This window comes from Poromitra crassiceps (assembly GCF_964638095.1).
Source record: "Poromitra crassiceps genome assembly, chromosome: 1".
Lineage (NCBI taxonomy): Eukaryota > Metazoa > Chordata > Actinopteri > Beryciformes > Melamphaidae > Poromitra > Poromitra crassiceps.
The window spans coordinates 16,258,715-16,270,994 of NC_139623.1; the positions used below are offsets into that span (position 1 = coordinate 16,258,715).

Below are 12,280 nucleotides of genomic sequence, written 5' to 3' on the forward strand. Positions count from 1 at the left end.
GTTTTGGACTGTAGTGTGATGTCTGGGTCTGGCTCAGTTTAAGATCAAAGGCATTGAGGAACTGAACTGAAACAAGCTGAAGTGAACTGGTACAGGGGGTTACCTTGCTTGGCAGGGTGAAACAAGCTGAAGTGAACTGGTACAGGGGGTTACCTTGCTTGGCAGCGAGAGATGCAGGATCCCATGATGGGGAACGTAAAAAAGAAGTGCTGCATTAATTGACAGAAAGGTGACGGAGGGAGAGAAAGAGAGAGTCACCCTCCCTCACTTTGGGGATACAGAGTCAAAGTCTCCCCACAGGTCAGAGCTGGCAGTGGCGTTGGTGTTGGATGGAGCCACTGAGTTCGAGTTACTGGAGTCCAGGTCTAGCAAACAACCTGATCAGAAAAAAGAAGATGAAAAAAGAGATAATGTACATATGAAATAGCAATAACATAATACTTATGGATTAGTTATTAGTAATTAGATATTTCTAATCAGTTAGTCTAACAATTCAGGTCATTTATGAATTGAATATATATATATATATATATATATATATATATATATATATATATATATATATATATATATATATATATATATATATATATATATAGTCTGTTAAGCTTGTTACAAGCAGCTGAGACTATGGCTGACGATGGTCTGAAGACCGAAACGTTATTTTTTCTGTTTGCATTCGTATGCCTCATTTTTTGAAACTGTGCGAGCCCTCTTCACTCTTTGTTTGGACTATAAACATTTGGCAATGTGGGCAATGTTTGTTTGTTTCAATTTTGTGTCCCGGTCGTCCCGGAAGTGATGTTACACACACACATGCGCACACATGCACACACACGCGGCACACGCACACGCACACACACACACACAAACACACACACACACACACACACACACACACACACACACACACACAACACACACATGGAGGCATTGTGACATCACTGATGATGTAATCAGTGATGTCATTCACACACACACACACACACACACAAGGAGGCATTGTGACATCACTAACATTTTGTGAGAAACACACACACACACACACTCGCACGTGCGGCAATTGGACAGGCGAGGCCACGCAGCAGCCGAGCTGCGTATGCGAGCTGCAGGGCCTGCTCGGCGAGCTGCAGGGCGGGCGAGGCCGCGTAGCGGGCGAGCCTAGCAATCGAGCGCACGAGATGCCTAGTTATTTGTAAATTCCACTAATAAATTATTAGGTTTATAGTCAGTTACCTACCTGTGTCACTTTCTCCTGCAGGTGGCTGTATGTTATGATTAGTAGATCTGGATGAAGGGGGCGGGGCTAGCTTGCCTCCAGGCGGAGGGGGGAGGAGCCCAAAGCCACCTGAACTCTGTGGGCGAGACTTATCCCTCTTCTTTGATTGCTGAAATATGTACAGAGAAGAGAAAATAAAAGGATGAGAGTGTGTGAGTACATCAGAGATGCTCACAAGGCATTTTTTGCAAGTCCAAGTCAAGTCTCAAGTCTCTTTTGGTTGTAATGAGTGTTCTATCATCTGCTGCCATCCGGTCTGCTTAGAACACTGCATAGCTATATCTAAGGAATTAATTATATTCTAAGGAACTGTATTATCATCACTCCTTTATCTATTAGCATACCGTATCAGCATTGATTAGTTGACATTATTATTAGTAGACATCTATCTAGACCAGGGGTGTCAGACTCATATTAGGTAGAGGGCCGGATTTGTTCAACTGAGACCTCGTTCAACTGAGACCTCATGGGGGCCGGATTTTTTTTTAATACTAAAATCAATTTGACTCATTTATCCATTTACTCCACAAAAGAAATACTGCTCTTTCCATTTCTCTTGAAACTGCCTGCATTCCGTGTCAACCTTTCTCTTTTTCGACAGCATCTTGTTGATTCCTTTGTTTTTTACTACTGACATACTTCCTTGTAGTGCAGGTTAATTAACTTATGAATGAACTCTTAGCTTGCTTATTAGCCACACGTAGTTCATGATAATGGGGTGCGAATTTAATAATACGGTAATAATAATATATTATTTTTATTTTTTTTATTTTTTTATTTTTTAATATTCCAAAACATCTCACGGGCCGGATGAAACCTGCCCGCGGGCCGGATCCGATCTAGACTATAATGACGATAGCGTCTGTCTGTCTGTCTGTCTCTCTCTCTGTTATCTCTGTTGTCTTATTACTATTATTATTATTATTTATTTATTTTTAATAAAAAAAAATCGATCTCTGGACATATGAATCGATATCAAAGGATTAAAATAAAAATCGATTAAAAATCAGAGAATCGATTTTTTTAACCCAGCCCTAAACAGCACAGTACAGCTCTACTCGACCTGGTCTTACTCATCTCTACTTGATATAGACTCTGTTTCCATAAAGTATAATGTTAAAATTAAATCCATACACGGAACTTTTAAACTGGAATACTGGTGCCTCTAAATGACCTACAGTGTACATGGCATGGGCAAATGTGACAATCGGCCAGGAGAATGGATATCATTTGTTGTTACTCAAACTCACATGCATGCGCTGCGCAGGGGGACGGAAGTTACGCTACGGGGAGAAGGGAAGCCACTTCCCCGGCGGCAACTCACCAGACAAGACCGCGGCTTCGCTAAACCCCCGCCTCCGGCCTAGCGGAGCCGACGTAGCACACAACTACAAAGGGCTTCCTGAGGAGCGGACTTTTTCTCTCTCAAAACAATTGAAAACCACCGTCATGTTAAAGCTGAGCAAGGAGATTGATTTTATTTCACCAGAGCCGAAGGCAGCAACACAAAAGACTGATGGAAATAACAGAAGAGAAGGTAATCCCCACTAAACTGGTATCCAGCATTGACAGTAGATACAGTAGACACGATTCTGCCTGACCAATCAGTCATCTGCAGTGTTTTCACGTCACCGTATGGTACCGGGTCCACAGCGCTGGAACCTCAACAAAGCAGGGACCAAAACTAGCATGACTCAACCCCGACTCAACCCGGGCTGTCCAGGTTTTTGATCGGTGGAATGAGACAAAAAAGCGAGACGAGCTGGGCGGCGCCGCGCTGATACCAGCGGTGGAAATGGGCCAATAGAGTGACCTAGATTATTTAGAACAGTTATCTATTAGCATGAATACTGATTTGGTTTCTACATTCTGATCATTCCAACACCACAAGCACATGAACACACCGGCATCGGAAGAATGACCTGCCAACTCTGAAAATAGGACCATCCGAGGAGCACATCAATGCAGCATTACACTGATCAGAAGATAAACTAACATAGAATGATTGGTGGAGGAGGTTACCCCAATATTGAGAGTAATGGTCTGTCCCTCTTTGAAACCCAGGTCCAGTTTAGGAGAGGAGTCTGGAGTCTGCTTAGAGATTTCAGCATCCTGTTTCACCCACCTGGGAAGGAAGAGGGCGGTACAAAGACAGAACAAGGTACAGTAGAAGAGTTTAATAAGCTCAAATCAATCCATTGACTATTGAATGAAGTGTTTAATGCCACACTGTGGAGCAGCTACATACTTGAAGTGGTCCTGCAGAGCAACATTGAAGTCAAAGGAGTCTCCCCGGTCTCCAAACCCAATGCCTATGAATGCACTGCGGCCTAATGAAGACAAAGAACACAAAGACAAGGACCAGAGCTTAGCAGGTCATTTACATGGCAAGTACACACAACAACATACTAATCCCTGGGATCATCCAAAAAACTGAACACTAACAGAGACATTTGGCTTCATTTGCTGTAAAAGTTGTGCGGTTTTATCCCCACAATATAAATGCGCTGGAGCATCCTGTTCAAACTTGCTACCATCTCCCTTATGAGCATATATAACTGAGAGAAGAATGGTTTATGGCTTTGAAACAAACAGTCTCCCCACCACTGTCATCCTGGATACGGAGCACAAAATAGCGGCTGGAGTCGCTGACAGTTTCGATGGCGATGCCAGGGAATTCGTCCACTGGTGCCTGGGCGAACAGCTCCCCTGCAGGTCAGGAGGACATGTTCATTAAGTGACCGGTAATATGGTCCATGATATGATGATGATGAAGCACTAAAACCCTGCAATTTCACATTTACAACAGCCAACTCTCCCATAAGAAGCCTCCAGATTTAACACAATACATATATACGTAAATATAATAATACTGTATGCTTTTCTGTTTGACATGCAATAGGCAAGGTAGATACAACTTCCAATATTGAATATTCAGAGTACTAAACATCTAACCTGGGGCACTATCAGTTATCATTCCAGTACAAATCGCCTACTAGTAAAGTCCCTGCCAGGCATTGCTGGAGACAGAAAGATTAACATCATGCTCCCTTTAAAATAAACTATCACAACTAGGATCTGAGCTAGGTCACCTTGGAATAGATGGGTAAAAGAAAGGGGGATGGTGAAGAGGAGACTATGGAGGGATCATTTATAACGGCAGCAGTGCCGGTAAACAATGCCCCCGTCCCGTCTGCTTCTCCCTTACCGGAGATCTTGTCTTCCAATTTGATATAGGCCACTTTGCCCCGGGCCGTCACACGCATGCGCCCCGTCCAATCAGGAGCGTCCAGCTTCCAATCAGCTGCCCTGGGAGACACACAGCCAATGAGAGATGAGTTGAGTGAGCGTGATGGAGGTGAATCGGTGAGAGCGGTTTAACTTTAAAGAGATTGACGATGGCACTGAAGGGAACGACGAGGAATAAAGACAGACAGGGTGGGGGATTTACTGTGTGTGTGTGTGTGTGTGTGTGTGTGTGTGTGTGTGTGTGTGTGTGTGTGTGTGTGTGTGGGGTTATTGTTATGATTTGTCCTACAGTCGGCAGCTAGTGACATTGTAACTCTACAGCTGGCTATTTCATATGTGAGAGAAACGTGACTCAGGCATTTCACTCTGACCTAGGGCTGGAATATGACATCATGACTCTTACTCACTATATCACAAAGCAGACTTGGCACTGTGTGGCTGCTGGTTAACCAGTCATGTGTCTGGTGAGACCCGGGCCTATGCTCCTGTTTGGTTGGAGTACTACAGTCCCTATGGATCCAGCTGGATTTGATCACACTGAATCACCGGCCAATGAAACAGCCCAATGTCAGCTAGTCACTGAATTGTTCTCAAACAGCGTAAAGCAGTGATTATCAACCTTTTTCATATCAGGGACCACTAAATTTAGTCCACAACAGGGCCACAGATTCTTCCTCTCTGACCCAAATCTGTGAACATTTTTATTGTTAGATATGATTTTGTCCAGAATTCCAAGTATCCGTATTGTAGGTACTAGAGAGATGCCAGTGAAACTATGATCAAAATATTCATTCTTCTACATTCTATAATTATGTTGACTTCTTGTAAATGAAATAATGATCAAGTTGAACAATTCATCAATTTGCTTGGGACCCCCTGGAACCCCCTCTCAAGGACCCCTTGAGGTCCACAGACCCCACGTTGAGAACTACTGGTGTAAAGGAATCAGGTATCTGCCAAGCCAATCTCTCCAGTTGTGTAAAACCCACCTGACCTTATCATTATGCCTGCAGTGACTATAATTTTAAATGTGTTTATGGTGGCAGCATGGCCTGGTGGTGAGAGAGACTGTCCTTCAAACAGAGGACCACTTTTCAAGCCCGGTGGCAACAAACATCCACTCTGCTGAAGTGTCCTTGAGCAAGACACTGAATCCCTTTCCAGCTCCAGGCAAGCTGCTCTAAAAGCTGACCTGGCCTGCACTCCCAACTCTCTGAAGGTGGGGCAAGCAAAAAGAGGATTCCCCATAGGCAACAATACAGTATTATGTTAGTAGGCTATAACCATTTCCTTAGTTGCCCTGCAAAATCACTTTGACATCTAGTACTGTAGCATTCCCCGTTAATGTGCCATTGGATGCAGGCATACACACTGACAGGTGCTGCTGTCCATGGTGCTGACACTGACAGGTTGGTATGTAGCCGGTATACCTGGGTCAGCACCTGTCAGTGATACATTGTAGCCAATCCCCAGCAGTCTTGTTAAACGTCACACAGTCCCTGTCAATAAAGCTAGAAACAACAACCACATTTCCGTGACCTTATCGGCGCACTCACAACAAAAACAACCAACGCAGGGTCGCTACGTGAGGATAGTTAGGGGACGAGCTCGGTAGGTCGGTGGGGTAACGTCGTAACGTTACGGCTCCACCGTCCACGGATGCTGCTGGGTCAAAACGCTCGTGTGAGTGATGTTGGCAGGCTGCGACTCACCTGACGCCCCTGTTGGATGCTCGCGGCGGGATTCGGTAAACGTTGACATCAGGTTTCACACAGAGGATGGACTCGTACTCACCCTCGGTCGCCATCTTGACTTTAGCGTTAATTCAATCGGTGTCTGTGACGGTGAGTGGTGACCATGTGGCGTTAACCGTTACGTGACCGTAATGGACTGTGTATTTGCGCACAATTTGTCTAGGATCCACCAGCTTCTATTTTTTGCAGTTTATTATGCATTATTTATAGGCTAGGCATAGCCTACTGACGCCCTTACACGAGCGAGCAAGATGGCTATGATATGTAGGGTTTAAGTGTGTTTTAATTAAGGACAGGGTTAATCCATTAACAATATGCCTTTAGAATAACCCCTGCTGTTACTGTAATTAGCTGAATACACATTTTACAATTACATAAAGAGACTGGGCTACAGAGAGCTATATAGAGTATGCTACAGTAGCCTACATTTTATAACGTTATAACGTGATAACATGTCAGTAAACATCCCTGTAGGAATATTAAAGGAGCCACTAGGCACTGAGTAGGCCTACCACAGACACCCACAGACACCTTGCCCCATAGGAATACTAGGAATACTATTCCTATGGGACATATGTCTAATAGTATAAGATATTACAATGCAAGATGATGCAAACAACATAACAGAATGTAACATGGCATATTATTTTATTTCACATGAACACCATAATATTTCAAAATTTAACAAGCAGCTATAAGCTCTCAAGTTGTTTTTCTTCATCATCTCAGTTCAGTAGTTGTAATGATGAACTATATCAACATGCAATTTTCATCATAATGGCAGCACCAGTGGAGGAGATGGCACGATGCGTTTCAAAGACCAAGAAGTCTGAAGGCATCTCTGAAATCTTCTACCTCACAAGGCTGAGAAAAAAGAAAGGATGAAGGTTAGAAAAGAACAACAGATAGGCCTAGATGTAGACATGTATTTGAAATGACCTTTCCAATCATGACTATTGAGTGAGCTCATTGGTTTCTTTAACCACTGCTTTTACCTGGAGGATGCGGTTGAGTTTCCTGGCCAGGCGAACAGAGTTTTGGTGCTGTGCATTCCAGGCCTTGAATCTGCTCGTTCTGTGAGCCACAAAGGTCTGCCAGCAGTAGAAGAAGTCTGGAGAGAAAGTAAAGACAGTGGGGAGATATAACCAGTAATACAGTCATTAATTTATGTATTTCTTTCTTTAAAAGACTATTTCTCATTCATTTGTTTAATACAGTTTGACACAGGCATACAGCCTAAAAGGTAGGTAAACTTTATTCTGCAAACTAAAGGGTGCTCACTCTCTCTCTCATGCACAGACACACATATCTCCTCCACCTTTGTAGCTCATGACAGTGATCTGCACGCCGGCCTTTTTCAGCAGCCTCAGGCCGTCTCTCTCGCGGCTGTCCTCCAGGTCGCAGAAGTAGAGACGGGAGACGAAGATCCTGAGGCGGAGGTTTGGGGTCCGGTTGAGGAACTGGGTCAGTCTGAAGGAGCAGTCAGCGCAGGGAGACCACGAGCAGAACCAGGTGATGGAGTAACTCAACTTCCGCTCTCCAGTGCCGCCATGCCCCCACAGGCCAGGGCACAAGGCTCCAAGGTGGCGCAGGAACAGTAGCTATAGGGTGTGGGAGAGAGGAAATGGGTATGGACAAGAAGGAGTCATTATATGGAGAGAAACTAATCAGTGTTGGGGAAACTACTTTAAAACTGTAGTTTACCAAACTACTAGCTTCATCACAATGAATAGTAGTTAAACCACATCTTAACTAGCTTGTCAAACTAAAACTACTTTCAAAAAGTAGTTAAACTACATCACGGGAAATTATCACAATCTGAGTCTGGAATCTGATATTGCTACATGGAGGTACAACTGACCTGACAGAGACCAGGACTAGGGCAGGCCAATCCTCACTTAGGCAGCCCAAGGATGTGTTTTAAGGAGAGGATCGGGAGCAACTGTTGAGGTGGAATCAGGAAAACGCTAAATTTCTCTGGAAATTCATAGTATTCCATCACAGACATCTTGGCCGCAAACCACAGGTGATTTTAATCAAATAGCAGGTGATTCTCTTTAAATGACAACCGTGGCCAATGAGATGTCACATTGTGTCATATCGTATGGCAAAACGTCATGAGAATACTATGTAGTTTGTAATTAACTACCTAAACTACATGACCCAAAGTAGTTCACTGCTACACTACTACATCATGCAGAGACTCACTGTGGCCTAAGCTACCACATGCAGAGACTCACAGTGGCCTAAGCTACAGCATGCAGAGACTCACAGTGGCCTAAGCTACAGCATGCAGAGACTCACAGTGGCCTAAGCTACAGCATGCAGAGACTCACAGTGGCCTAAGCTACCACATGCAGAGCCTCACAGTAGCCTAAGCTACAGCATGCAGAGACTCACTGTGGCCTAAGCTACAGCATGCAGAGACTCACAGTGGCCTAAGCTACAGCATGCAGAGACTCACAGTAGCCTAAGCTACAGCATGCAGAGACTCACAGTGGCCTAAGCTACAGCATGCAGAGACTCACAGTAGCCTAAGCTACAGCATGCAGAGACTCACAGTGGCCTAAGCTACAGCATGCAGAGACTCACAGTGGCCTAAGCTACAGCATGCAGAGACTCACAGTGGCCTAAGCTACATCATGCAGAGACTCACAGTGGCCTAAGCTACCACATGCAGAGACTCACAGTGGCCTAAGCTACATCATGCAGAGACTCACAGTGGCCTAAGCTACATCATGCAGAGACTCACAGTGGCCTAAGCTACATCATGCAGACTCACAGTGGCCTAAGCTACATCATGCAGACTCACAGTAGCCTAAGCTACAGCATGCAGAGACTCACAGTGGCCTAAGCTACATCATGCAGAGACTCACAGTAGCCTAAGCTACATCATGCAGAGACTCACAGTAGCCTAAGCTACAGCATGCAGAGACTCACAGTGGCCTAAGCTACATCATGCAGACTCACAGTGGCCTAAGCTACATCATGCAGACTCACAGTGGCCTAAGCTACATCATGCAGACTCACAGTGGCCTAAGCTACATCATGCAGAGACTCACAGTGGCCTAAGCTACATCATGCAGACTCACAGTGGCCTAAGCTACAGCATCCAGAGACTCACAGTAGCCTAAGCTACAGCATGCAGAGACTCACAGTAGCCTAAGCTACAGCATGCAGAGACTCACAGTGGCCTAAGCTACATCATGCAGAGACTCACAGTAGCCTAAGCTACATCATGCAGAGACTCACAGTAGCCTAAGCTACAGCATGCAGAGACTCACAGTGGCCTAAGCTACATCATGCAGACTCACAGTGGCCTAAGCTACATCATGCAGACTCACAGTGGCCTAAGCTACATCATGCAGACTCACAGTGGCCTAAGCTACATCATACAGACTCACAGTGGCCTAAGCTACAGCATGCAGACTCACAGTGGCCTAAGCTACATCATGCAGACTCACAGTGGCCTAAGCTACATCATGCAGACTCACAGTAGCCTAAGCTACATCATGCAGAGACTCACAGTGGCCTAAGCTACATCATGCAGAGACTCACAGTGGCCTAAGCTACATCATGCAGAGACTCACAGTAGCCTAAGCTACATCATGCAGACTCACTGTGGCCTAAGCTACATCATGCAGAGACTCACAGTAGCCTAAGCTACAGCATGCAGAGACTCACAGTAGCCTAAGCTACATCATGCAGAGACTCACAGTAGCCTAAGCTACAGCATGCAGAGACTCACAGTGGCCTAAGCTGCAGTGGAAGTCAAATGTTTATAGATGTCAGTGTACCCGCCTGCTCTGCTCTAATACCAAAGCTTATGTATAGATGCATGTGCAGGTTATTAACCCTGTCAGGTTCTCATCCAGACTGTGGAACCACTGGCGTTTTAGCCTATATGTACAAGTTTGACCATTGTGGATTGTCTTGTGTTGTCCGAAGTTGTGCTATCTGTTCTTCTTCTTTTTTTACATCACTTTCCTGTGTATTTTATTGTGCTATAGACCCCTCTAGCTGTGTCCTGAATAAACCTTAAATTTAAATGAACTATGGAAAATACTACTGAGATTTGAATGTATAAACTACCACCCAACTACTGCAAATTGGAGTTAAACTAGGAATTGAACTACATGTAGTTACCTACCATATTGGGTACAGTACTGCCCAATACTGTACTACAGTACTGCCCAATACTGTACTACAGTACTGCCCAATACTGTACTACAGTACTACCCAATACTGAAAATAAGCAGCAGCATCACATATTTTCAATTGTTGCCTCTCTGACCCAGGCTCTCACATGCTCCACTCTCCCTCCATCCCTGCCCAGTGCTCACATTACTCACCTCCACATGGCAGCCAGCGCGGTTATGGAGGTGGCCAAAGTCAAAGCACATTACTCACCTCCACATGGCAGCCAGCACGGTTATGGAGGTGGCCAAAGTCAAAGCACATTACTCACCTCCACATGGCAGCCAGCACGGTTATGGAGGTGGCCAAAGTCAAAGCACATTACTCACCTCCACATGGCAGCCAGCACGGTTATGGAGGTGGCCAAAGTCAAAGCACATTACTCACCTCCACATGGCAGCCAGCACGGTTATGGAGGTGGCCAAAGTCAAAGGACATTACTCACCTCCACATGGCAGCCAGCGCGGTTATGGAGGTGGCCAAAGTCAAAGCACATTACTTACCTCCACATGGCAGCCAGCACGGTTATGGAGGTGGCCAAAGTCAAAGCACATTACTCACCTCCACATAGCAGCCAGCGCGGTTATGGAGGTGGCCAAAGTCAAAGGACATTACTCACCTCCACATGGCAGCCAGCGCGGTTATGGAGGTGGCCAAAGTCAAAGCACATTACTCACCTCCACATGGCAGCCAGCACGGTTATGGAGGTGGCCAAAGTCAAAGGACAGGGAGTCTGGCCCCACTCGCCTCTTCACTACAAAGCAGAGGTACGTCTCATGGCGGCCCTTTGCCCAGCGCATGTTGTTGTAATGGTAGATGAACTTTTTCTTGGCCAAAAGCACACTAAGGCAAAGAGAGAAAAACGTGTTTGATGTGATCTTATTTTAGGTACAGTACTGACATGTGGCATCTATTACCTAAAATAAGTGAACCCTAGCTGACATCAAATGTATTTCAAGGGTTTTGTTCCAAAACACTATGGATGTATTTAGAAAAATACTTGGTATCTGGAATGTATCGGTCAGTATTTAGTCAATAATGATATACAGTAATTACCAAAATAAACTCTTTCTTCAAATCAACTTTGTTTAGCTTCATTCATACCATTGTATTTTCTTGCAAATTAGTTATTAATAAGTCCTAATGTAATGAGCATTAACAAGAAATTCATGTAAAACCTGTGGTTAAGTAAATGTGAGGGATGGACAGTCAGAAGACAGCGAATCCCTTTCTCTCACTCTCAGTTTCACAGCTTTTAGCCAAAGTAGGACAGTTGTTAATCATTTCAGAACTACTGAAACGTATTCCTCGTGCACAAGTGGCATAGTGTCATGGTCATTCATTGTAATATAATCCCATTGAACAATATCTAATATTAGTCTCAATAGAAAGATACACATAAATAAAATGCGATCTATTTTGCTCACCTGTCTAGTTTTGTAATCATTTCGAGAGATGGGTTTTGCTCATAGTCAATCAACGAGTGTGAGTGATATGGAGGTAAAAGAGAGAGAGAGAGTCTTTGCATTAGGGGGAGGGGGATGGTAGAAGGAGGGAACAGAGACCATATACTGTATCTAAACATAAACAGCTTGCGTACACCAGAGACACTTTCTGGTTGGATGGTGAGATTTTTTTTAACTAAGTTTGGGGGTGGGGATGATACAAATGAGATGGCTGGATCAAAGTTAGCTCACCATTCTGCAAAACAATTAAAACTATAATGAGTTATTAATTTGAAAAGTGTTTTTGTCTCTCAGTTAGGCATGGCTTTTATGTGTGCTGGAAAATAACTTTATTG

At 44.5% G+C, this 12,280-nt stretch overlaps 2 protein-coding genes across 2 annotated transcripts; both read right to left on the minus strand.

The window, feature by feature from the left end:
• Window positions 1-264: 264 nt before the first annotated feature.
• LOC310787371 (adaptin ear-binding coat-associated protein 1-like) lies at window positions 265-6,338 on the minus strand (the record flags this gene model as incomplete). The annotated part of the gene is made up of 7 exons (XM_083648770.1): window positions 6,241-6,338; window positions 4,488-4,588; window positions 3,884-3,988; window positions 3,528-3,609; window positions 3,302-3,404; window positions 1,241-1,388; window positions 265-377 (listed from the first exon to the last, which is right to left on the minus strand). The coding sequence occupies exons 1-7, from the start codon at window positions 6,333-6,335 to the stop codon at window positions 265-267; spliced, it is 747 nt and encodes a 248-aa protein (XP_083504896.1). The 5' UTR covers window positions 6,336-6,338.
• A 757-nt stretch (window positions 6,339-7,095) lies between these two features.
• On the minus strand, window positions 7,096-11,987 carry aicda (activation-induced cytidine deaminase; the record flags this gene model as incomplete). Its single annotated transcript, XM_083635843.1, has 5 exons — window positions 11,907-11,987; window positions 11,157-11,322; window positions 7,601-7,883; window positions 7,278-7,393; window positions 7,096-7,146 (listed from the first exon to the last, which is right to left on the minus strand). Exons 1-5 carry the CDS (start codon window positions 11,924-11,926, stop codon window positions 7,096-7,098), a joined length of 636 nt encoding a protein of 211 aa, XP_083491969.1. The 5' UTR covers window positions 11,927-11,987.
• Window positions 11,988-12,280: the final 293 nt, after the last annotated feature.